The 22,416-nt window shown below is 37.2% G+C and overlaps 1 protein-coding gene across 3 annotated transcripts in view; it reads right to left on the bottom strand.

Moving 5' to 3' along the window:
• Positions 1 to 22,416, bottom strand: part of SLC15A2 (solute carrier family 15 member 2) — a 35,093-nt gene that overhangs the window by 3,203 nt on the left and 9,474 nt on the right. For 2 of the 3 annotated variants that reach the window (XM_078453062.2, XM_060639799.3), the window contains exons 6-19: positions 21,977 to 22,067; positions 21,631 to 21,708; positions 16,918 to 17,000; positions 16,362 to 16,448; positions 16,101 to 16,190; positions 15,964 to 16,008; positions 14,893 to 14,925; positions 14,117 to 14,205; positions 12,881 to 12,962; positions 12,161 to 12,295; positions 10,835 to 10,999; positions 10,639 to 10,685; positions 9,814 to 9,924; positions 9,118 to 9,214 (exon numbers count right to left, since the gene is read on the bottom strand). In XM_078453062.2, the coding sequence (XP_078309188.2) occupies positions 9,118 to 9,214; positions 9,814 to 9,924; positions 10,639 to 10,685; positions 10,835 to 10,999; positions 12,161 to 12,295; positions 12,881 to 12,962; positions 14,117 to 14,205; positions 14,893 to 14,925; positions 15,964 to 16,008; positions 16,101 to 16,190; positions 16,362 to 16,448; positions 16,918 to 17,000; positions 21,631 to 21,708; positions 21,977 to 22,067 (1,233 nt within the window). The remainder of the gene's footprint in view (positions 1 to 9,117; positions 9,215 to 9,813; positions 9,925 to 10,638; positions 10,686 to 10,834; positions 11,000 to 12,160; positions 12,296 to 12,880; positions 12,963 to 14,116; positions 14,206 to 14,892; positions 14,926 to 15,963; positions 16,009 to 16,100; positions 16,191 to 16,361; positions 16,449 to 16,917; positions 17,001 to 21,630; positions 21,709 to 21,976; positions 22,068 to 22,416) is intronic. The other variant, XM_078453061.2, reaches the window with a different exon arrangement.

The raw sequence follows: 22,416 nt of genomic DNA, 5'->3' as shown, positions 1-22,416 counted from the left end.
TTATCAAAATTAATTATTTTCTTGGTATACCTTACATTAAACATTTTGTTGATCAAAATGTTGAAAAATCTATATCAAATAGTGCCTGCTATTTTTAATTCTATTTACTGGCCGTTATTTTTTAACTCAAATCTCACACATTCAAATTATGTGAAAAAGAGATAATTTTTCTGTAGAATTTTGGTCAAAAATATTTTTTTAGGGTCTTTTATTGTTGTTGTTATTAATGTTACCAAATATATGTGATTCTATAATCTTCATTTCTTTGTCTGTAGGTTTTTAGTTATGGTTGGTTTTATTTTATATAGGCTATGTCTACTAATATTTGTTATAAATGGAATAAAAACTCTAAAATTACATTTATTTCTTGAAGTGAAACCATTATTAGGTAGTAGGTATAATATCTAAAGTATAATGTGATTAAAATAGCAATTAAAACATCAAGATCAAAAGTCCTTGAAATCAAAAGTGTCTGACATCCAAATGTCCTTCATTTTCTGAGTCGAAGGGTCATTAGGTTCAAAATAGGTAAATTTTGCTTCAATTGATATTATGAACAATACATAGACATATGTTCGGGTTTTCTTAGGCTAATAGAAGACCGTGACTTAAGCTTCTAAATCAAGGTCTCATACTCAAATACCCACAGGCAAACAATTAAGAAAATGAAGCAGGCTAAATGGGAATGATGGGGGCTGTGGTAAAGTGGATAGCACAGGCCTCATCTAAAGGGCATAGCCATTACAGCACCAACTAATTGACATGGTAATACTTGTAATTAAATCTTCTGTTATTGTTTTTAAGAAACTTAAGAGAGGAGAGGAGGAGTTAAGATGGCAGAGTAATAAGGGAACCCTGGTCTTGTCCCTTGAACACAGCTAGATCAATATCAAACCATTTTGAACAGCTAGGAAATCAAGCTGAGGATTAACAGAACAATCTACATAATTTGAGGGAGAGAATGTGGCAGGTATATGGTGCAGTGAGGTGAAATGGGGGAGAGATGAGCCGTGGTGCTGCAGAGGGGGAGGAAAGCATTTTCACAGAGAGGAGAAAGAGAGGGAGAGAGAGCAGCACATTGGGTTTGTGCAAAAAAGCACTCTTCCCTCTGAAAACAGAGAAAGAGTAAAAACATGTACAGGGGACTGCGCAAAAAAACTTAGCACGGGGAAAAGAAAAGGAGAAGGTTTCACTACCACCAGGTTTTTATAAACAGTGGAGCACAGAGTCTGAAGTTTCAGAGGTTAGCCCCTCCCTGGTGGTTCTCTGGTGAGAAAGCAGGTCAGAACCCTGGGAATGGGCAGCATGGTCTGAGGATTCCCTGGGTTGCACAGGAGAATGGGTTCCCCAGCTTGGAGTGCATTTAGTAGAGGTGATACAGTCTCCCCATGGGCAAGAGACCCAGTGGGCACCATCAAACTGCCACATTCACCCATATAAAAACAGACACTGCCTGAGGGTAGCAAACCCTGGAGCGGGATATGTGTTGCAATTTACCACAAACTCTGAGCTGCTACTGCTGCATAATGGTACAACCATTTCCTGGGACAAGTGGGCCACAGTGCAGCAAGACCCTTTTCTCTGGAACTGTGGAGGTCTTTGAAGTGTGGGGTTTTGAAACACAGCCATTCCTGAGATAAAAATCTGGAGGGAGGCACTCCCTAGTAGGTTGATACCTGGGAGACAGGGGGAAGGCAGGGAGCTGACCGATGCCTGGGAGACAAAAGGGGCAACTGCACATCTGTGAAGGTACAAACTTCACACTCTGGAGACTAGGGAGTGGGGTGAAGGCATTTCCACCATTAGCCCACAAACACTAATCAACTCCAGTGAGCTACACAATGCCACCAAGTGGAGAATGGAGCTGTTACACCAAGCCTCCCTCCTACCATCAACCACCCCTCCCCCCCACCTCCACTGTGCCCTGGAGGCCCCTCCTGCAGAAGACCAGCACAGATCCCTTCCCTGAGCTTAGTCTACTGATCACAGACTGCTGCAAAGTTTCAGTTATAGGGGAAACTGGATCTAGCTTCATTTTTGTTTGTTTGTTCATTTGCTGTTCCTTCTGTTTTTGTTTTGTTGTTGATGTGTTGTTTTTCTTTTCTTTTGTTTCTTGTATACAGAAAAAGCACAATTTTTTAATTTTATTTTATTATTCTTTTTATTTTTTAAATTTTAAATTAAATTTTTTTCTCTCCTCTTTTCTCTTTTCTTTTTTTTTCTATCAAGCCTCTCTTAACAAACAGACAAAAACACACCTAGGATCTGGCTCCCTTTATTTTTCATTTTTATTTCATTCTATTATTGTTGTTTTTTCTTCCTCCAAAATGACAAGATAGAGGAAGTCCCCTCAAAAGAAAGAACAGGAAGAAATGATGACCAGGTATTTGGTCAATGCAGATGTAAGTAAGATCTCTGAACTAGAATTTGAAACAATGATTATGGGATGCCTGGGTGGCTCAGTCAGTTGAGCCTTGGACTTCGGCTCAGGTCATGATCTCATGGTTGGAGGGTTTGAGCCCCACACTGGGCTTTGTGCTGACAGTGGGGAGCCTACTTCAGATTCTGTCTCCCTCTCTGCCCCTCCCCCCTCTCAAAAATAAATAAACATTTAAAAAATCTTTTAAAATAAATAAAACAATGATTATAAGGATACTAGCAGGGCTTGAAAAAAAGCATAGACGACACCACAGAATCATTTATGCAGAGATAAAAGAACTAAAATCTAGTCGGGCTGAAATTAAAAATGCTATAACAAAGATGTAAACCCAAATGGAGGCCACAAAAGCAAGGATGGATGAGGCAGAAGAACAAATTAGTGACATAGAAGATAAAATTATGGAAAATAATGAAGCTGAAAAAGAAGAGGGAAACAAAGGTTAGAGATCACAAAGGCAGACTTAGGGAACTCAGCAATTTGTTAAAACATAATAACATTTATATCACAGGAGTCCCAGAAGATGAAGAGAGAGAAAAGGGGGCAGAAGGATTATGTGAGCAAATTATAGCTGAAAACTTCCCTAATCTGGGTAAAGACACAAACATCAAAATCCAAGAAGCACAGAAAACTCCCATTAAATCCAACAAAATCTGGCTATGGCCAAGACATATCATAGTCAAATTCACAGTATACACAGACAAGGAAAGAATCCTGAAAGCAGCCGGGAGGGGGGGCGGGGGATGTCCTTAACCTACCAGGGAAGACAGACCAGGTTTGCAGAATATCTGTCCACAGAAACTTGGCAGGTCAGAAAGGTGTGGCAAAATATATTCAACATACTGAATGTAAAAAATAAGCAGCCAAGAACACTCTATCCAGCAAGGCTGTTGGAGAGATAAAGAATTTCCCGAACAAAAACTAAAGGAGTTTGTGACCACTAAACCAGCCTGATAAGAAATTTGAAGTGGGACTCTGAGTGGAGGAAAAAAAAACAGACCAAAAGCAAGAAAGACTAGAAAGGACCTGAGAGCATCACCAGATACACCAACTCTACAGGTAACACAATGGCACTAAATTCATGAATTTCAATAATCACTCTGAATGTAAATGGATTAAGTGCTCCAATCAAAAGACATAGAGTAGCAGAATGGATAAAAAAAAAAAAAAGATCTATCAATTTTCTGCCTACAAGAGACTCATTTTAGACCTAAAGATATCTACAGTTTAAAAGTGAGGCTATGGAGAACCATCTATCATGTGAATGGACATCAAAAGAAAGCCAGAGTAGCCATTCTTATATCTAGACAAACTAGATTTTAAGTTTTTTTAATGTTTATTTACTTTTGAGACAATGTGAGAAACAGAGTGCAAGCAACGGAAGGGCAGATAGAGGGAGACACGGAATCTGAAGCAGTCTCCAGGTTCTGAGCTGTTAGCCCAGAACCTGACAAGGGGCTCGAACTCACGAACTGTGAGATCATGACGTGAGCCAAGGTCGACGGTTAACTGACTGAGCCACTCAGGCGCCCCAGACAAACTAGATTTTAAAACAAAGACTGAAATAAGAAATGAAGAAGGGCATTATATCATAATTGATACATAAATCAATTAATAACATAAATAAACTCATTGATAATAATACAATAATAGTAGGGGACTTTAACACCCCACTTACAACAATGGAGAGATCACCTAAGCTGAAAATGAACAAGGAGACAATGGCTTTGAATGACACACTGGACCAGATGGACTTAACATATATTCAGAACATTTCATCTTAAAACAGCAGAATACACATTCTTTTCGAGTGCACAAGAACATTCTTCAGAATGGATCACATACTGAATCACAAATCATCCCTCAACAAGTACAAAAAGATCAAGATCATACCATGCATATTTTCAGATCACAACGCTATGAAACTTGAAGTCAACCACAAGAAAAAAGAAAATGAAAACGAAAACATCACAGTCCAAAACCTTTTGGATGCAGCAAAGGCAGTCTTAAGAGGGAAGTATATTGCAATTCAGGTCTAGAAGCAAGAAAGGTCCCAAATGGACAATCTAACTTTACAGTTAAAGAAGCTAGAAAAGGAACAGCAAATAAAGCCTAAAGCCAGCAGAAGAAGGGAAACAATAAAGATTAGAGCAGAAATAAATGGTATAGAACAAAATCCAGTAAAAAGATCAATGAAACTAAGAGCTGTTTCTTTGAAATAATTAACAAAATTGATAACCCTCTAGCCAGACTTAGCAAAAAGAAAAGAGAAAGGACCCAAATAGATAAAATCAAGAATGAAAGAGGACAGATCATAACCAACACCTCAGAAATACAAACAATTATAAAAGAATACCATGAAAAATTATATGCCGACAAACAGGACAATCTGGAGGAAATGGATAAATTCCTAGAAACTCACACAGTACCAAAACTGAAACAGGAAGAAATAGAAAATTTCAACAGATGTGTAACCAGCAAAGAAATTAAATCAGTAATCAACAATTTCTGGCTTCCCAGGGGGAATTCTACCAGATATTTAAAGAAGAGTTAATACCCATTCTTCTCAGACTGTTTCAAAATATAGAAATGGAAGAAAAACTTCTAAACTCATTCTGCAAAGCTAGCATTACCATGATTCCAAAACCAGACAAAGACTCCACTATAAAGGAGAATTACAGGCCAATATACCTGATGAACCTGGATGCAAAAATTCTCAACAAGATACTAGCAAATTGAATTCAACAGTACATTAAAAGAATTATTCACCATAAGTGGGATATGTTCCTGGGCTGCAGGGCTGGTTCAATATCCACAAATCAACCAATGTGATACCCTACATTAATAAAAGAAAGTCTAAGAACCATATGATCCTGTCAATAGATGCAGAAAAAGCATTTAACAAAACACTGCATCCTTTCCTGATAAATACCCTCAAGAAGGTGGGATATATGGAACATACCTCAACATCATAAAGGCCATATATGAAAGACCAACAGCTAGTAACATTCTCAATTGGGAAAAACAGAGAGCTTTTCTCCTACAGTCGGGTATGAGACAAGGATGTCCACTCTCCCCATTACTATTTAATATAGTTGTAGAAGTCTTAGTCTCAGCAATCAGACAACAAAAAGAAATAAAAGGCATCGAAATTGGCAAGGAAAAAGTGCAACTTTCACTATTTGCAGATGACATGATATTCTATGTAGAAAACCTGAAAGACTCCACTAAAAAATTGCTAGAATTAATTCATGAATTCAGCAAAGTTGCAGGATATAAAATCAATGTGCAGAAATCTGTTGCATTTCTATATACCAATAATAAAGCAGCAGAAAAAGAAATCAAGGAATCGATCTCATTTGCAATTGCATTAACACAATGAGATATCTAGGAATAAACCTAACTAAAGAGGTAAAAGATGTATACTCTGAAAATTATAGAACACTTATGAAAGAAATTGAAGAGAACACAAAGAAATGGAAAAGCATTCCATACTCATGGATTGGAAGAACAAACATTATTAAAATGTCCATACTACTCAAAGCAATCTACACATTTTTTATATTAAATATAATTTATTGTCAAATTGGTTTCCATACAGCAATCTACACATTTAATGCAATCCCTATCAAAATACCACCAGCATTTTTCACAGAGCTAGATCAAATCTTAAAATTTGTATGGAACCACAAAAAACTCCAGATAGCCAAAGCAATCCTGTAAAAGAAAAACAAAACTGGAAGCATCATGATTCTGGATTTCAAGCTGTATTACAAAGCTGTAGGCATCAAGACAATATGGTACTGGCACAAAAACAGACACATAGATTAATGGAACAGAACAGAGAACCCAGAAATGGATCCACAACTATACTGCCAACTAATCTTTGACAAAGCAGGAAATAATATCCAATGGGAAAAAGTATTTTCAACAAATGGTGTTAGGAAAACTGGATGGCAACATGTAGAAGAATGAAACTAGGCCACTTTCTTACACCATACACAAAAGTAAATTCAAAATGGATGAAAGACCCAAATGTGTGACAGGAAACCATCAAAATCCTACAGGATAAAACAGGTAGCAAACTTCTTTGACCTCAGCTGAAGAAACTTCTTACTAGACATGTCGCTGAAGGCAAGGGAAACAAAAGCCAACAGGAACTATTGGGACTTCACGATAAAAATCTTCTGCACAGTGAAGGAAACGATCAACACAACTAAAAGGCATCCTACAGAATGGGAGAAGATATTTGAAAATGGCATAACTAATAAATGTTAGTACCAAAAATCTATAAATAACATATCAAACTCAACACCCAAAAACCAAATAACTCAGTTAAAAAATGGGCAGAATACATGCATAGACACTTTTCCAAAAAAGACATCCAGATGGCTAACAGACACATGAAAAGATGTTTAACATCACTCATCATCAGGAAAACAAAAAAATAAACACAATGAAATACCACCTCGCACCTGTCAAAATGGCTAAAATTAACAATGCAAGATATAACAGGTATTGGTGAGGATGCAGAGAAAGGGGAACCCTCATGCACTGTTGGTGGGAATGCAAACTGGTGCAGACACTCCTGAGAATAGTATGGAGGTTCTTTATGAAAGTAAAAATAGAACTACCCTACAGTCTAGCAATTGCACTATTAGGTATTTACCCAAAGGATACAAAATACAGATTCAAAGGGGTACATGCACCCCAATGTTAATAGCAGCATTATCAACAATAGCCAAACTATGGAGAGAGCCCAACTGTCCATAAACTGATGAACAGATAAAGATTTGGGGTGTGTGTGTGTGTGTGTGTGTGTGTGTGTGTGTGTGTGTACTATATATATATAGTGGAATATTAGCCATCAAAAAGAATGAAATTTTGCCATTTGCAATCATATGGATGGAGCCAGAATGTATTATGCTAAGCGAAATAAGTTAATCAGAGAAAGACAAATACCATATGATTTAACTCATGTGGAATTTAAGAAACACGACAAATGAACATATGAAAGGAAGGGGAAAAGAGAAGAGAGGGAAACAAACCACAAGATACTCTTAATGATAGAGAATAAACTATGGGTTGATGGAGGGAGGTGGGTGGGAGATGGGCTGGATGGGTGGTGGGTACTAAGGAGGGCACTTATTGTGATGAACACTGAATGTTTTACGTAAATGATGGGTCACTGGATTCTACTCCTGAAACCAATATTGCATTATATGTTAACTAACTAAAATTTTTTAAAAAGAGAGAAAAATGTTAAGAATCCTGCTTCTTACATGAAATCCACCGAATTTTAAGTATTGTCAACTAATAATGATTATTATTACTTTTGTCAGTCCTGTGCAGGCCAAACAAAATAGGACTATGGAAAAAACTGGGCCCCCAAGCTCCAATTTATGATGTTTACTTTAAATGCTTATTAGATCCTGGCATTCAGAAACAATATGTATGACTTCTATCCTGAGTAGCATACAAAAAACAGAACAAACAAAAAGTAGAATAATAACAGGAATACAAGTGTTATGGGTTGAATTGCATCCCCTTAAAACTCATATGTTGAAGTCCTAACCCTAACTGAGTCCTGAGAATGTGACCTTACTTGGATATAGGTTTGTTGCAGATATAATTAGTCATGTGAAAATGGGGTCATTAGGGTGGGTTCTAATCCACTGTGGCTGGTATTCTCGTAAAAAAGAATGTTGGACACAGACAAGCCTTCTCTTGAAGGCAGAGATTGGGGTGATTCTTCTACATATCAAGGAATACCAAATGTTGCCAGAAAACCACTAGAAGCTAGAGGAGAAAGGGGCGCCTGGGTGGCTCAGTCAGTTGAGCATTCAGCTCAGGTCATGATCTCACAGTTTGTGAGTTTGAGCCCCACGTCGGGCTCTGTGCTGATAGCTTGTAGCCTGAAGCCTGCTTCGGATTCTGTGTCCCCCGCCCGCCCCCTCACAAGCACAATGAGATATTATTCACATCTACTAGGATGGGTATAAAAAAGACAGAAAAAAAGTGTTGGTGAAGATGAGGAGGAATTTCAACCTTCATACACTATTGGTGGGAATGTAAAATGGAATTCATTTTGGAAAAGTTCCTAGTGGTGCCTCAGATGGTTAAAACTTAGAGTTACCATGTGACCCAGAAATTCCACTCATACATATACACCCAAGAGAAATGAAAATGTCCATGCAAAAACTTGTACATGAATGTTCATAACAACATTATTTATAATAGTGAAAAGGTAGAAACAACCCAACTGTCCATTAACTGATGAATTGACAAATAAAATGTGTTACATCTATATAATGGAATATTAATTAATTGTAACAAGAAATGAAGCACCGATACATCCTACAACATGAATGAACCTTGGAAAATATGCCAAATGAAAGAATCCAGACACAAAAGTCCACCTATTATATCATTCTATATTTCTATTATATGCCTATTGCCTATGTTATCTCTTTTAATGTCCCTTATAGAGACCTTAATAGACTTTCTAAAGTCCCAAAAGAACCTATCACTTTACACTAGAAATAAGTATGTGACCCTGCACCAACATACAGTTTTCTTTGGATCCCAGGATAAATACAGATACAGATAACAAATATATAGATATAAATATAGATACAGATATATAGAAGGAGAGAGTAGGGTGGTCATGAGTTACTTACATTAGTAATAACAAACAGATAAGTTGCACCAAAGTCTAGTAGACCCATATTCAGTAAAAAGTCCTTATCTTCTGTTCTACAATGTACTGCAGCATATCTGGAACAGGACAATTTTAGTTAGAATAAACACCACATTTATTCTAGAAAATGCATTCCCATCTCCAGGGAAAGAGTGACCTCATCTCTCTATTCATGGTGAGTCAAGCAGCAAAGCTACCATTTCTCTTTGAAAAGAAGTCTCTAGGAGTGATTGATTTTAATGCCAGGTTTTTCTGACCCTGATCTGAGCTCTTCATTGTCTGTCAGGTAGTTTTTTTTTAACCTTATGCCTGAATAAAGAAGGCACAAATCATCTTCTTTTGTGGACTTCAGGCCCTCAGTCTTCTCATCCAAGCCTTATGTGTTTTTCTCATCCAAGTCTTAAGAATTAGTGAAACAGTATAAAACAGGAAACCTGAGTATACTCAAAATCAATCCCCACACCTATATGCAAAGAAAACATTTAAAAAACAATTGTTATATGTAGGGTGCCATTCCAGAAGACTCTGTTGTGCTATTTGGAACGCAACTGAATTTTATTTGTACAATGACATTGGGCCAGTGGAATAAAATGAAATTGCAAAAACGAAAAATAAAAATAAAAATAAAAAACAATTGTTGATAGAAGTAAAAGGTCCACAAGGGTAATGCTCTTACTCTCCACTTTGTACAGTTATGTAAGCAGACACACCATAGTCTTCACCAACACTGAGGAAGATATCTGTAGTCAGGGAGATGTTGACTTCTTTGTGTAATGTATTAATAAACCTAAGGGTAGAGACATTGTCACACATCAGACAAACCCTCCCGAACAGGGACACCTGTTTACCGCTATATTCCCAGTGCCTAGAACAGTTTTTGGCACACAATAGCAACCACCTAATCTTGACAGCCATAAGCATGTGCATCTCTCTATTTCATGCCTGATTCCTGCTACAGAGACCAGTGACCTCTTGGGTTCTCTATCTCTGTAACTTTCCCTGGATACCTGACATGATTTTTGCCTTATCTGGATTCAAAACCAAAGGTGTTACCTTTACTACACCATAGGGCTTCTACAGGTTTACAAAAAACTATGCTTTAAAAACACAGTAACAATAAGGGATATTCAACCACCAACCATGAAGAAAGGATTATTTGCTCACTTCTAAATTTTTCTCTGGTGATCACAGAGAGGGAAGTACTCAGTTATTTTCCTGAGAGCAAGATAAGTGGATAAAATTCAACAAAAAGGGATGTACACATTAGAGCACCAGGGACATATACAGATACAGGGTCATCTTTTAATACCACATGCGAAAGCAAACCTGTCTCTCATTGTCCTGGAAAATGCCTCTGATACCCATGCCCTTGATATTATAGGAGAGAGAATCTCTGTACAAGACAAATAGAATGTGAGGCTACTTTATCTGAAGCCCCACAGATCAGAAGAGAGACCAAGATTCAAAACAGAGTGGCCTGGGGTCTCCTTGACATCCAAACCTCACAGTTGTCATCCCATTGGCTGTTTTGTTTTCTTCATCCTTCACCTGTAATAGAGGAAAGTAAAAATCAGTTACTGGTGACAACAAGGAACTGATAGTCAGAAATCTGATCATCAGGCATATCTTTGGTAAGATATAAATGATCCAGTCAAAAAAAGATAACAGTTTGGAACCTAGATCATTCCTCAACTTACCATCATGCTGGAAATATTTTTTCCATCTTCTCGAAGGATCAGACTGTACCAGTTCTTCTCCTCCACAGAATGTTTAGTGTAGACGGACAGATTATGATATTTTAGGTAGAAGTGGAAATCCTGGCTTTTTGTCTTTAGGTGGAGTTGGGCATAGTGTGGCATCTTCTGTGGAATGAAGAAATTGTCATGCTCAACTTCTGATGCATTGTAGACATCACAGTCTCATAGCATCCCAGGGCAGGTGAGCTCATCAGATACTTTCAACTTTGCCCTTTAACCTAGTAATTCTGTTTTTAGGAATATGCTATATTAGAGTAATTGGAGGCATGCATAAAGATTTATAGTAAGGATGTTCATTATAGGATTATGTATAATAAAAAAATCTTAAATACCTATAAGGATATACCTCAGTAAACTATGATATATCCATAAAATGGAATATTATGTGTCCATTAAAATCATGCTCTCGACAAAGAAGGATGATTATGATATGGTTAATGTTAAGAAAAAAATCAAAGTTCAACACAGCATGCAGAGTTTGAGTACTTTTTAAAAACGTATTTATTCATTTATACAAAAATGCTTAACAGATCATCTCTGGGTAGTGGAATTACAGGTGATTTTTATGTCCTTCTACATACTCTTCAGTTTTCAACAATAGATGTATATTATTTTTATTATTAAAAACAATATCTTAAAATAAATATTTCAGAATATTTACAGTAATATTAGTGAAAATATACAAGCCAAATCCTTCCAGAGGATGTGATATTAGGAAGCAGTTTGAAATAACAATACAAATGACAACCCACTGAGAGCTTACAATGTCCCTGACACTAAGTGCTTTACATATAATATTTATCCTTACTACAGCTTATGGCATAAAAATTATTGCCATTTTACAGATGATGAAACTGAGATTTAGAGATAAAGTATCTTGTTCAGGGTCTTATAGCTATGGAATGGCAGAACCAGGAATTGGACTGGGGCCAGTTTGACTCCACAAGTGTGTGCTTCTAACCACTATATTATGCTGTCACCTTGATGCATAATCTGAATGTGTTTCTTTTTTAAAAAATTTGTTTAGTGTTTATTTATTTTTGAGAGAGAGACAGACAGAGGTGAGCCGGGGAGGGGCAGAGAGACAGGGAGACACAGAATCCAAAGCAGGCTCCAGGCTCTGAGCTGTCAGCACAGAGCCCGACATGGGGATCGAACTCACCAACCAGAAGATCATAACCTGAACCGAAGTTCAGGATGCTTAACCAACTGAGCCACCGAGGTGTCCCTGAATGTGTTTCTAATTAATTCAAGTCCATATCTCACCTGAAAGGATCTGAGGGACTCTTCCAGCAGAGTATTGTTTTCATCTCCCAGTACTGTCACCTTCACCTCATCATCTGCCAGATTCAAGACTTGCAGGAAAATCTCTTGAGGACCGGGCTGCGGTGGGGTCATTCTCTTAGGACATAGAATGCATGTCAGAATTACCAACAAATAACCCTTCAAATACAATGAGAACACATAGCTCTGTCCTATCTCTGACAGCCTAGTCCATCTAGTCAAGAGGACAGTTTTCTCCCTCTGAAGAGTATTTGGCTTAGAAAACTCTGAAGGCAGTTTGGAGGGGGAAGCACCAGCTCAGTGTAGCAAGCACTGATGCTACGTAACAAACTCCATGCTTTTTGACTCAGTTGTGGCCTCATACATCATTCCCCAATAATGGCTATTCCATCTGCCAAATATTCAAAAGCCTGTGTTCCCAAAGGGATAACTAGATACCTTGGATATTAGTGTTTGGGAATTCCTTGACAATATACTCTGAAACACTCAGGTGGGAGGTGGGTGTCATTTTACATTGCTGTTCTACCCTTGTATCTACTCGTTTACCACGGATAGGTATGATGCACCCTCTTTAGATCAGGTACTGTCTAGATCAGGTACTGACTGTGCTAGGTCCCAGGCAACCAGGATTGAACAAATCAGAAGAGTGAATACCATAGATATGGTCTTGCCCTCATGGAGCTTTAGATTTATTGAACTCACATTAATTTTTAACTCTACAGCTGCTGCAACTGCAAACGCCAGGCTTGCTAGGATCATACCAACAGCCATTTTCCTAAGTGATCTGCAGAGGAAAGGGAGAGACAATATATCTAAACTTTAAATCTAAACCCTCTAAGCCTACCATTAAAGACCTTTCCTGATTTGGTCCCAGCTACTCCTCACACTGAAGAGTTATCTGTTAATGCACCACATTTTCCCACATCAACTTTTGTTTATGATGGTCTTTCTATACATTATGTCATCATAACCAAAAATAATAGTAGTGCAGCCAGATATATTGAACATTTGCTATATGCCAGGCACTATACATTTTTACCTCATTTTCTTCTTCTTCATAAGTCTTATTTCCCTGGCACTTTGTTTCCCTTCTTACTGCACTTAATATATATCACATTGTGTAATAATTATCTTGCATGTGTTCTACCTCCTTTATTAAACAGTGAACTCCTTCAGGGCTGGATCTATGCTGTTATATTTGCATGGCATTGGTGCTGAACTCAATAATATCTGCTCAATCAATGAGTAAATGAAAAAAGACCATTTGAATACATTTGAATATGATAATGTGGTCATCAAAAAGAAATTGCTATTAAATCAGGAATTAGAGGAGGCTGGAAAACCCTCTGGTCAAATTTACAAAGAATAACACTTCTTTTCTTTTTAAGTTTTTATTTATATTCCAGTTAGTTAACACACAGTGTAATATTAGTTTCATGTCTACAATATTCAACATTTCCATACAACACCCGGTGCTCCTATTTAGAATGGGGCAAAAGCAGTAATTAGGGACAACTCTATTCCCACTCTTACTAGGTACCCACTTTGTTTCATATAGACAGTAGAAGATTTAAAGGGATTAGTTGTCATGATAGGCTTTATACTTTGAAGAGGCAACATTCAAGAATAAAGCAACAAGTTGATTTAGGATTCTATTCTCACATACTTTTGACTTTCCATGAAGCTTAGATCTACCTCTTCAACATCACACAGTTCAGTCGGCAATAATGGCTTGGACTGTCTATAATAAGAATTAGTTAGCTCTAATTCCCATCCTCCAGTATCAATAGGCATTTAGTTTAACTTAGATACATAGAAGCAGAAAAATTATAAACCAGAACAAATCATGACTAAGTAGAAAAGTACTGACATTAAACTTTTATCAAGCTGAGCAAATATTAAGTCAGTTTAAATAACAAAGGCATAGTGAGCACTTACGAGAAGTTAATTCCACATTTGGAAACCAGTCGATAAATGACAAGGTCAAACAATGGAATGAAGATAAGAACCAGAAGGGGATTTAGTACCTGTAACATCATGGTAAAAAGGATTAATTACACATATTCTTCTACCTCAAGTGTAAGTATGTGCTCTCATTTGCTTGTGTGTACTCTAACGTTCAAACATAGTTTCATTGTACTAAGTATGGAATGATTCCACCTCTCTCAGTCCTTTATACCCAGGACTCTATTTGCCCTGCATAGCACCTCAGCTTCTCAATATCCCACAGAACAAATTTCACTCTGAACCTGTTTTTCTGTCCAATCAGTTGGGAATTTTTCCCTCCCAATTTCACTTATCTTTTCCTGTTCCACAGCCCAAGGGAAAATGTGAAGGAGAGAAGGAGAGAAGGAAGAATTGGGGATTATTAAACAAGGGCTAAAAAAAGAACTGGGAGTCACCAAATTGTGTTTTACTCACACAACAAAGCCTTACACTTTCTTGGACAATATTTCCAAAATACTGTCTTGACATGGAAAAAAAAAACCCGAGCTTATACTTCTCTTGTGAGATCAAAATTCACTCTACTTGGAAGTGGGCAGGATGTGAAAGAGAAGTGTGGGGCAAAAGGAGAATATTTTCACCCCTATCCTTAATCCTCCTCAGCATACAAGGAAACAAACATCCAGTTATATTTGGTAATCCTGATATTACAGGTAGAAGTATAGATAAGGAAAGCCATAAATCCCCATGAGTATAGAGAAAACTCCTACCTGCATCTGGTCAGGCTGAAGCACAAAAACACCCTGAAAAATTATAATAAGTTACACTTGGATGGTGGCTAAAGACAAGAATAGCTTAGATCAAAAATATTGCTAATTAGTAGGAGAGATACATAAGATAAAATTCACCAGGTCTTTAGTTCAGGGCCATAGTTGAGCTTCTAAGGGTATTTGGGGAAACAGACTGGGAATGGCTTCAGGCAATGCTTGCTGAAGGCAGGTAGGCCTAAAGGAGAATTTTCTTTTTCGGTGTACTATGGTTTTCTTGAGAGAGAGTAGAGTCAGTGTGTTTTTGTTAATTTCAGTGACGGCAGTTGTAGGTGATAATGTGCAGAACACAATGTTATGGTTAGGATAATGACTTCCACTAACACACAGTGTTTCCAAAGTTGTTCTCCAGGGGTCAACAAGAGAACAACCATAGTAAATTCTGGACAACCAGAGAAAGGGAAAAGGTAAAATTATAGTTTGCAGGCTCCAAATAGACTGGTTAATAAAATCTTGGTATCATTCCACCCTGCCCTCTTCACAACTGAGATGGTAGAAAAACAATATAATAATCTAAGTAGAACAACTGAGAGCCTAGATGAGACTCTGAGTTTGCTAAAGAATGGAGATTGGAAAAACAAAACAATGTTTACAACTTTCCCATTCCTTGTCCATGTACAAAGTACCACATTTCTAGGTCCTCTACACGAACCTGGGATGGGCTAAATGTGTAGTGGCACCAATCAAATCCGATGCTACTATGCCTCAGGAAGGCTTAGATGGGAGAAAACATTCTCTATCCCAAGTCTCTATCATTTCATTCACTCTCTTCTCACTACTTCCTTGTATACATTTAAACCTTTCCATCTTTATATTCCTGATTTCTAAAGAGAAGATTCTGTGTTTTTATTTCTAGACTAGCTTTTTAAATTTTGCCTACTCAGTACCTTCATGTTAAAGGCACCTCTCTTATGATCTTAAGTCAGTTTTCAGGCAAAAACACAAAGAAATTAATTTTTCCCTAATATGGATTATAAAGAAAATAATAGACTTCTCTGGAAAATCTTTTCTCACCAGATTCCCATTCATCCTTGTGGCTTGCAAGGTCCATCGTGAGCCCTAGGGGTGACAGATGCTATTATGAGAAATTCCTTTCCTGTGAGAGGAAAGGGGCTGGAATAAGGAGTTGTTTTCAAAAGAACCATTCTTACCTGCTGATCCAAAAGAGCCCAGAACATGGGAAGTGGGATATATAGGAATAGTACCCTGGTCAGTGCCTTCACATCCATAATGAGCTGCTTCTGCAAGAAAGGGAAAGAAGGAACAGGCTGAATTTCTAGAGTTGGTTTTCTTGTTTAGAGTAGAAATGTCCCAGAACAGTAAGAGAAGAAGTCAAATGCAGTAAGAGGGAATCAGTTTGGACATTGAAAATCTCCATGGAGGCATAAGATATTTCTGCACTTCCAACTTACTGGGTATTTCTCAGCTGCCCAGTCCAGCCAGTGCTGTCGCTTAGGAATGTCCCCAGAGCGGTTGTTGAAACGGTTGGAAATAGCAAACTAGGGCAGAGCATAAATATCAGAGCATAGATACCAGAGCATAGATATCAGAAGTGTGACAAAAAGAAAGCCTCCCATGCCTTTTCTAATTCATTATCCCTTCCCTCAGATACACATACTTTAATTGACTTACTCCAACCCTTTGATTTCATCAGACATTGAATACAGAATATTTCAGATATAATTTTAAACTATTCCTGCATCCTATTGGCAACATATATTACATATACACATTTCAGAAGTTTTTTGTCAATTTACAAAAATGGTTACATTATTTTTTTTACTTAATGGTTAAGTAGAGACACTTAACCATTAATCAGAGGAAGACTGATTAATCTCAGTTTGCCAAAAGGTACAGAAGTAGAACAGAGTCATTGGGAAAAATGTATACCCATGTTTGAAGGCCTATATGCTCAGCATAGCATCTCTCTCCCATTGATTGAAAACGGCAGGTAAACAATTCACTCACCCAGATACACTTGACAACTTGACTCACTATGTTTCCTTCAGGAGGTGGTTTTCTGTATATTTTGCTTCCCATTGCAAACACAACTGCAGTTGATACACGAACAAGGTTCTTAGCTTCTCATTCAGCACATTCAGTATGTCAGTACTAAGGACAGGCTGCTGACGTGTTAGGAGTGACTGGCAAAGCTTATAAAGGGAGGGGACTGAGTTAAACTTCCTGACTTTGGAATTACACAAATTATGGGATCCCAGAGAAGAATAAAATGGTCAATAGTTAAGAGAAGTAATCTGTTGAGACTTTCTTGTGCCACAGAAATCAAAGTCATTTCTGAATTCTCTCTTTTTCTTCCATCTCTACATCTGATATGTTACCCACTTTAATTGAGACTCTCTTCAACATATTTCCTATCTGCCCCTTTTTTGTATTACTACTGCTAGGACTCTTGTTTAGTACCTTGGAACCTCTACCCTGGATTATTAAAATGGCTACCAACTAGTTTTTCAATCCCTGGTCTCTTCCTTCTCTTATCTGATGCCAAATTAAAACCTTATTTCTAGGACCTACCTAAAAAGCCCAAACTCCTGGCATGAAAGCTCTTCCCAAATTCATTATTATCCTCATGGCTATTATTATCACTATCCATCTATTGAAGGTTTACTATTATATGCAAAGTGTTAAGCATTTTATATATATTAACAGATTTAACCGGAAAAATATGTACTACTCTCTCCATTTTATTGCAGAAATTGAAGATAAAAGAAATTAAGCAATTTGTACAGATTACATAGTTATAAAATGCCAGAAACTGTATTTTTGACCTGAGATTTGTCTGACTCAAAAATAATATATGCTGTTAACAACCATAAAGCATCTCATTCACTCATTCTTACACTAGACACTTTGCTAGATAAAAAAAGACATGGCCCATGTGGAGCTCACCTCAATCTACTATTTCCTACTTTATGTTTCATTATTTCCCATTAGGTACTCTACACTCTAACCACTATTCATAATTCTTACAAAAATAATTCTGTGCTATTACTGTACTTGAGCTCATTCTCTTTTCCTTACCCCGTATTCTTTAACCACATCTTCACAGCTAATTATAAGTGAATTTTATTTTCTTATTTTTTTCTACATTCCAACTAACCAGCAATTAGATGATATTATTTTTATAATTATGAAATACTAAATATTATTTTTTTCAAGCTTATGAACTAAATTCAGCAGGAAGACTCTATCTTGGTACTGTCCCAAATGTATTTCCCTCCTTAATGGATTTCCCAGCTCCAGCAAGATGTCCCTCTAGAAGTTCTTCTACCAAAGGTGTCTTTGTCAGTGACCAGCAGCACTTTATAGTATCTTTATGCACCAGAATGCCTGAGTCCCCTTACTTTTCCTTACCTTAACTTTCTAAATTCTCTTATTCTCAGTCAGATTGCCTTTATCACTTTTTCTTCATTCATCCTCTGTTTCCCCAAAGCTTGTCTAAATAGCACGCTTTACTTACCACAGGCTTCTTATTGTTGACAGAAAAATGGCTAAGAGAAAGGATGCTAATCCTGGGAGACAAGTGGGCTGCAAAAGAGGTATCTAGACAAGAGGAAGATTTTGGAGGGGAAATAGACCACTCCTAAAACTAAGAATGATCCTAGAAAGAGGCTAGAAATATCAATAGTAGAGTGGACAGTGGACTGATAAAAGGAAGGCCAGGTAATTATATGGGTAAGATCACACTTAAATTTCAAAGCCACTTAACTGAAGAAGAGGAGTAGGAACCTTAAGTTTCTCTACTAATTCTTTCTTGCAGTAGATGATGTTGCCTCCTACTTCATAAAGAAAACACAAGCCTTCAAATAGGAATTGTCTCAACTTCCTGACACAAAATCTATTAATTTCTATATCTACAGCTATCCTCTTCTCCCTCCAGTTAGTTGAAGGTGATATTCCTCCTCTGTACAAAGGTAATTCTGCCATGTGTGCTTTCATACTGATTACACTGTCTTTTTCTCACATCTTCAACTTCTTTCTCTACTGGAGTCTTCCTAATGATATTCAAGCATGCCCAACATACTCTCTTGACTCCATGTCCCATTCAGCTATACATACCATTTTCCCTTTCTTACCTCTTATTCACTTCTCATTCTACTCTAATCTGTCTTGAATCCACCAATGTATCATAACTGATATCACCAAATTAGTGACCTTCTTGTTGCTATATTCAATGGGGATTTTTCTCCCTTATCTCACTTTCCCACTTAGTAACATTTGTTACTCTGAACAATTCCCTTCTTGAAATCCTCTTAGAATCCAAGATAGAACCCCTACCATTTTAGCCATTCCTTCTTAGTCTCATTTGTGAGCTTTTTCTTTTTGCCTATCTTGTAATACTGGCATTCCTCAGGGCTCTAACGTAGCCCTCTTTTACTTTAGTTTTACTATCTCTTAGTTATTTAATCTATTTTTATAGCTTAATTGCTCTTCATACACTACTAGCTCCAGATCTTTATCTACAGCCCAAACATTTCTTCTGAGCTTTAAACCTGTATTTCCAGATAGCTCTTTGATAACCCCAATTACATTTTCAAAGACATCTAAAATGTAATGTATCCCAAACTAAATTCATTAGTGTAATGATCCCACTATCTACCTAATTGCTCAAGTCAGAACCCTAATATTCATTGATTTATCTTCTCCATCACTTCACATTTCTAATCATATCAAGTTTTGTCAATTTTACCAGGGCTGAGACTAGTCTGAGCTGAGTGAGACACTCACCTTGAGCACAAAATTTTAAATAATGCCAAGAATTCAGTAATCAAGATAAATAATATCCTTACTTCACCCTTAACCCATTCTTTCTCCACATTATGGTCAGAGACACCACTGAGAAATAAAAATCTAACAATCATTCCTCTGTTCAGAATCTTTTTGTAGCTCCCTAATATTTTGATAAAGTTCTAATTCCTTAAGACTTAAAAGGCCGTTCGTTATTTGGTTTTTGTCACTTTTTTTCTCTTTATCTTTCTCATTTATACCTGGGGCAATCTGGAATTCCTCTAAGGCCTTCAGATATGTCACAATTATCTCTCATTTCCTTGTCTTACAGATATCATGTCTTCTTTGATTAACTCCTGCTAATCTTTTAGGCCTCATCTTAGATACCATTTCTTTAGACAAACATTTTCTGAGCTTCAGAGTTTTAGTCAGACATCCCTCCTTCGTGTTCCTACAACCTTTTCTGTACCTCCCCCACTGTGACACTGATCATACTGTATGGTAAATTCCTGTTTACTATGTATGTCTCCCTTTTCCTGCTGGACTATATAAGTTTTTTGAAGGCATAAACTCTGTGGCTCTCTAATTCATCAATGTAACCCCAATTGCTACACAGGATTTGACACATAAAAGGTTCATTAAATAAATGTTTGTTGAATCAATGAATGAAAAGAATAGATGAATAAATTTATAGTGAAAGGCCAGAGAATTATTTATTCGTACCCAGAAAACTGAAGCAGCTAATAATGACAACTAACACTTGTTTAACATTTCATAGTTTATAAAACATTTAACTTATAGTATCTCTTTTTATCTTTATAATTATTCTGATGTGTTAATATTATTATTGTGCCATGATCCAGAGAAGGAGACATAGCACTAAGTGGAAAACCAGGATGATATTTGGGAAAATGTTTGGTTTCAAAGGGAGAAGGAAGCAGGGAATGTATTATCACAGCTCTCCCGGAATAACACAGAAGTTTCCTTGAAATTGGAATTAGAATCTGAGTATTACTATTAACCACCCCCTGGAAGAAAATAATCAGGACTGAACATTGACTCTTTGGGTTCTTTCTTCCTCTATTGAGTTCTTTATGTGTTACGCTGGCTATCTTCCAGGGGGGTGTCACCCAAAGACTCAGAGTGAGAACAGGTTTCCAGGTCAGTGATTAGGAACAATCACATCCAAGTTTCCCCTTAGACTGCATAAACTAAGCAACTCACACATCCTCTTTCCTCTTCCATTATTGGGTTGTCGGTGGTAAGGAGAATGCCACTTGATCTAACTTGCATCAGTTTCCACCTACTCATCCAACTCCCCTCATTCCCTTTGATCAAGAGAAAACTCCTTGGGAGCATTGAAGAGCAGGACAGAAATAGCAAAACCTAGAAGCTACTTTAAAAGAATTAAAAATATCTTCCAATAACCAGATAAATAACTATCAGATGAAATAAGCTAGATTGAGAGAAAGGATTAATTATCTTCCTCGCTTCCTTACATATTGTAGTATAGAACGGTGGATCTCAGCCTTGACTACTCTTTAGAATCACCTAGATATTTAAAAAACTATGGATACCTAGCCTCCATCCTGCAGAGATATTGACTTAATTGCTCCAATATAAGGCACAGGGATTAGTCTTTTTAAAAGCTCCCCAGAAAACTTATTAGTTATATAACCTTGGGCATGTTTCTCCCTTTCCTTCCTTCTTTCCTTTGTGTCTTCTTTCTTTCTTTCTTTCTTTCTTTCTTTCTTTCTTTCTTCCTTGGTTTCTGACTTCATTCTGTTAATTTATCTCCAATGTCTAGAGAAAATCCCTACAATAACACTTACCTAATAGGGTTAGTGTGAGGACTGAATAAAATAGTGCTTAGATGATGCTTTTCATGTAGCAGGCATCAGTGATTATTAATTTCCTCTGTCCCAGTGTACTTACCAAGAGCTATCACCATTAGTAATCCTGGAACTCCAAAAGCCAATGCATAGCAGTCTTCCCCAAAACACTGCACATCTCCTAGGCCAGAAGAAAGTAACCTTGAATCTTGAATCTTTGGTGTTCTATTCTGCAAGCTCAAGTTTGTGAGGTCATAGACATAGCCATCCTCTTTCTTCCCATCACCTCATCCATAATCTTTCTTTTGGGCCAGACAAATCAAGATTAAAAGAAATTCTCAGATTTTTAAGCCCTTGTAAAAGTAGAGGATGAAGAGCAGGAAGCCTTGAAAAGATTTTTGACTGGTCAGAGAAAACCTTACACAGGGCCCCTTAGAAAAGATCCTAACCTCTAAGCATGGGTGTGATAAATGTAGAAATCAAGCTCCCTGCATTGATGGAGAGGTAGAAGACTGAGAAATACCTAGTCCGTTCCTCTGCCTGAAAAACAAAAAAACAAAAAATAAGTGTGATGTGCCTCCTAGCTCATCTACCCTACATTCAGACTAAGCTGGAGGTACATGCACAGAAACAGATTCAGATATTGCCTCCATGATATCTGAAAAACATATTAGATATTTTAACACATAACCCATACAAACATTTACCCATCTTTCAAACCTAGTACAAGCATCTTTAACACTCTTATACCCCTCCTGGGAAAAAAATGATCATCCTATAATACTGTGCCACTTGTGTCCTATATATGTCTTAATATTAATTTCTTTCCATTAAATGTCTGTTTCATTCGGTAGGCTGAGAGTTCCTTTAGCACAGAAATCATATCTTG

Source organism: Panthera onca, chromosome C2 (assembly GCF_046562875.1).
Source record: "Panthera onca isolate mPanOnc1 chromosome C2, mPanOnc1 haplotype 2, whole genome shotgun sequence".
Lineage (NCBI taxonomy): Eukaryota > Metazoa > Chordata > Mammalia > Carnivora > Felidae > Panthera > Panthera onca.
The sequence above is the reverse complement of the archived record's forward strand: the minus strand, read 5'-3'. Positions and strand labels throughout refer to the sequence as shown.